Source organism: Sinohyriopsis cumingii, chromosome 15, assembly GCF_028554795.1.
Source record: "Sinohyriopsis cumingii isolate HCF-2022 chromosome 15, ASM2855479v2, whole genome shotgun sequence".
NCBI lineage: Eukaryota > Metazoa > Mollusca > Bivalvia > Unionida > Unionidae > Sinohyriopsis > Sinohyriopsis cumingii.
The window spans coordinates 127,047,964-127,052,363 of record NC_142975.1 but is presented as its reverse complement, the minus strand read 5'-3'; the positions used below and the strand labels follow the sequence as shown (position 1 = coordinate 127,052,363).

Below are 4,400 nucleotides of genomic sequence, written 5' to 3'. Positions count from 1 at the left end.
TGCTTCTATGACAGGAAATAATAATGACATATCAAGAACGGAACATTCTAAATATTTGTTTATTTCTGAGCTTACCGGAAAACTAAGTACTTTTCAAATGTAAATGGGAGAAGAAAAAAAAATCAGACATGAATGAATAATCACACTCTATTCTACATAAACTCACGTCAACTTTAATTCTAAATCGCAACAAGGGTAAATACGTCTGATTCATTATTTAAATCAATTTAAAAAGTAGAAGAAAAAAACTTTAGCGTCAACGATGGAAACAATAATATTACTAAAACATAACTAATTTACACAATGGTTCGTATTGTCAAGCGACACGTAAACCACAGAGTCAGATAGCGTGAATACGGTTTTATTTTGTAATATCTGAATGATCTTCATCCTAAGAAACAAAAGGACTATAATACTTTACACACACACACACACACACACACACACACACACACACATATATATATATATATATATATATATATATATATATATATATATATATATATATATATATATATATATATATATATTGCATCTGTGTTGTGTATTCGTATATTACATTGCATACAAAGGAGTATATAAATTGTAAAGACAAGAACATAAATCTAGAGATATTAATTAATATAAAAAATTACATATGTCACTGATCACGATATGATTCCAAGAAAAAGAAATAAATATGTGATCACACACACTAACACGAGTTATACAATTCATTTCTGTGAATATATGAAAATCGAGAAAATTAATTTTTAAAAATCATCGTTGATAAATCTCGTTTTAATGACAAGTGGGAAACTTTGACAAAACGAAGAGAGTGTATAAATTTCTTTATTTGTGTTCCCCCATCTTTATTTTTTCCATGACTAATTTTAATATTCCTGATGTTCTTTTTCTTTTCATTTACAAATAGGTTCTAAAGTTGATATTTTAGGATATCACCGATTTCAAAAGAATATACACTGTGGAATTTTTAGGAAACATTCATGCGAAGTTTCCAGAAATTATATATTAAAAATAATAACTTCTTGTTTTTAAGGTTATAATTTATATTTCAATTATAAATTCGAATTCCATTTCTATTTATTCGTTTTATTTATTCATTTTTTTATTCATTTAATTATTTATTTATTTATGAATGCATGAATACTTTATAAATGAATGAATGAATGAATGAATGAGCGAGCAAACGAACGAACGAACGAACGAACGAATGAATGAATGAATGAATGAGCGAGCAAACGAACGAACGAACGAACGCACGAACGAATGAATGAATGAATGAATGAATGAATGAATGAATGAATGAATGAATGAATGAATGAACAGCAAGATTTAATGATTCAGGTTTTTGGAGGAACAAAATAAAGAAAAACGCTATTAAAGACAGAACAATGGGTTAACGCGTGGATTGCTAATAACTCCTTTGTTTTGTCCAAACTACAACTACTTTTCATTTTGCAAACAAACAAAAAAACACGTATTTTTCTATAATTTGTTTCTTTGTCAAGGCTGGCATGGTATTTTTTTATATAACATATATTCTGCCTAGTATTTTTAATACAATGGTATGTTACTGTTGACAATCAATTTGTCATAAAAAAATACTCCCACGTTGATATTTCTGCAACAACAAAAAATCTCAGATGATATACAATGTCATTGGTTTCAGGAAAGGTTGAAGAACAGATAATTGCTCAAATTCTAGAAAAACGTGCGTCTACAATATATACAGGGTTTTTCGTAAGGGGCGAGCTATGTAAGTGCACCATTTCGCAGAACATGTTATTTTATTCTATATTTTATTTAAATAAACGAACAGCTTATCAATTAAAATACATATGTTAAGTTAGTATTCTTATGGATATTAATACATTTAAGAATTAAACAGGTTGCACGGGGGGTAGGGGGAGCGCCAAAGGCGACTTTCGTCTGGGGTGTCTTTCCGTCCGACGATGCTCTGTATACATTCAGGAATAATATCTTTTTATTTCCTTTCGATTTAATTACATCATAAATAATTTACTAAAGCCGATTCTTTGTATTTCAGATTTGGTAAAGGAACCATGATTACAAAAGTATTTTAACTTTCCTAAGTTGTTTGATTAAGAACCAATTTTATTTTTGAGCATTTAAGGTGCTAGTCTTTACAATTCACGGGTTATACTTGATTTTGGCATCAGAATCAAAACTGGAATAAAATTCAGGATAGAATGAGCATGCAGAAGAGCAACAATATTCACGGAAACTGTTAATTATAAATTATAATTACAAATCTAAGCGGATGACAGACACAAAATAATCTGCAACAAATCGTCGGGTATATATCAAATTTACAAGTCTTCATCCTCTCTTCTTTTCAATTGAAAAATTTTGATCAAGTCTGAGAGTTAATGTCGTGTGAAAACTTGGCAAATAACATACATTTTTGTTCAGAATTTTAAGAATAGACAGGTTACATTTACCATGCAATGTAGCTGGTTTAAATTCGAACAACCTGAAACTGTTGCTACCTATATACAAAATTTATTTTGGGGTCATCTTGAATCATACCCTTCTGCTAATTAATTCTTGGCGTTGATTGCATGTGAGGACGTAGATTCCAAGATTTCGTATCAGCTTCTCCTGAAGATACGGATACGGGGAGCAAGTTTGTGCTTATGCCCGTCGGACATTGATAGAGAAAGGAAACGGGCCCTCTACCTTCGGAAGATAGATATATATCAGTCGCCAGATGCTGCTGAAGCTGGTTACTAAAATGTGGATGACAAGCTGGAATTCTGAATCCACGATTAGTAGCTGTAGACATGGGCGTTGCCGATGGGAAATTCCATCCGTACAATCTGTGAGAAAGGGAAAGCTGAAGGTTTGTGGGAGATCCACTCTTAAGATCGATCACTTTCGGTGGTGGGCTAGGTATTCTGTCAAAAATGTCAGATTTTCTTTTCTTCGCACATTTTTGTTCAGATTTGTCACTCTTGTCTAAATTACTCATTTTCGGCGCGTCATCTCTCAGACTGTCTTTGTTTCCTATGATGCTATCAATTGTGAATAACTTCCTCTTGCTGGCACAAACCTCATCTCCATCACAACTGTCCTTGCAGACACCATGTGAAAAGATATTGTACGAATCGGAAGAATTTGCAAACCCCTTCACGCTACCCAATATTGAACATGTCTCCTTCATCCCCAATTCTTGCTCCGAACCATCGGTAGAATGGTCATCCTCGGAACTGCAGCAAACATTGATTCCACTTTCGTCGTCCGTTTTATTGATAGCTAGAATATCTATCGCGTTTTCTTCAATAAAACTAGTATTTTCAACTCTTTCCATGTTTACATTTCTTTTTGATGCTTCTTGCTCATTTTCCAAGTCTGCGGTAATCTTTGGACGCCTTTTCCTTCGTCGATAGTTTCCGTTTTCAAACATCTCCTCACAATTGGGGTCAAGGGTCCAGTAATTGCCCTTTCCTGGCTTTCCTTTTTCTCTCTGGACTTTCATGAAGCAATTGTTCAGACTGAGGTTATGCCGAATAGAGTTCTGCCATCCTTGCTTGTTGTCGTGATAATAAGGAAATCTTTCCATTATAAATTGATATATTCCATTGAGTGTGATTTTCCTGTCAGGGGCATTTTTGATTGCCATGGCAATGAGGGCGATATAAGAATATGGCGGCTTCTGAGGCGGTTCACGTCTCTGCATCTCCTCGATCATGCGCAGTGCGTAGGCCCGATTAAGATCCAAAGTAGAATAATACATTCCTGAATACGGGTATGGCACTGGGGCGATATGCCCTGCCGGAGAGGATAAGAGTCCATTATAAATGGGTGATCCCGTTTGCATGTGAAAATAATCAATCTGATTTGAAGACATCGTGCAGTTCTTACAAATTCACATAATTTTACCTCGTAGATTTTGCTTCAGTTCCCACTTGAAGAGAGATTAATTCACAATAAAGCCTTTTCTGTCGTTGGATGATGTGTGTAAAAGTAATAGAGAACACTATGACCATGACAGTCACATTCGGTTGTATGGCTTGTACAAACGTGATTTCACAGACCCAGAAGAGTCATATACCTTCCAGGCCGCTGAGCCAAGAAATTGCAGGTCTCGGGAGGTTCTCACCAATATATGTTCTCATCTATTTGTTAAACAAGGAGCTAAATAATCGTTGTGTGTAATTGTTTTTATGCAGGCCGTTAACTAGTTGATTACTGGATATATGAAGGTATATACAAACATAACTCATGTCGCTTTTGTCCCCCAGGGGTGTTCCGTTGTCATTCATTAATCACGTGACTCGCCTTTCGAAACTAATAGTCCAATCGTCTTGCTGAATTCAAATAGCGACTTCTCATTATACATGCCCTATACTCTCAAAGGCCCACCCATGCGG

The 4,400-nt window shown here is 34.5% G+C and overlaps 1 protein-coding gene across 1 annotated transcript; it reads right to left on the bottom strand.

Annotated features, from left to right (window-relative positions):
• Positions 1-1,201: 1,201 nt before the first annotated feature.
• Positions 1,202-4,167, bottom strand: LOC149782721 (uncharacterized). The gene has a single exon (XM_089934225.1). It carries the CDS (start codon positions 3,875-3,877, stop codon positions 2,564-2,566), a length of 1,314 nt encoding a protein of 437 aa, XP_089790351.1. The 5' UTR covers positions 3,878-4,167; the 3' UTR covers positions 1,202-2,563.
• Between the last annotated feature and the right edge of the window lie 233 nt (positions 4,168-4,400).

What these genes read in the sequence shown, in the direction of transcription:
- LOC149782721 (XM_089934225.1), bottom strand. Translation starts at nt 3,877, where the DNA reads ATGTCTTCAAATCAGATTGATTATTTTCACATGCAAACGGGATCACCC.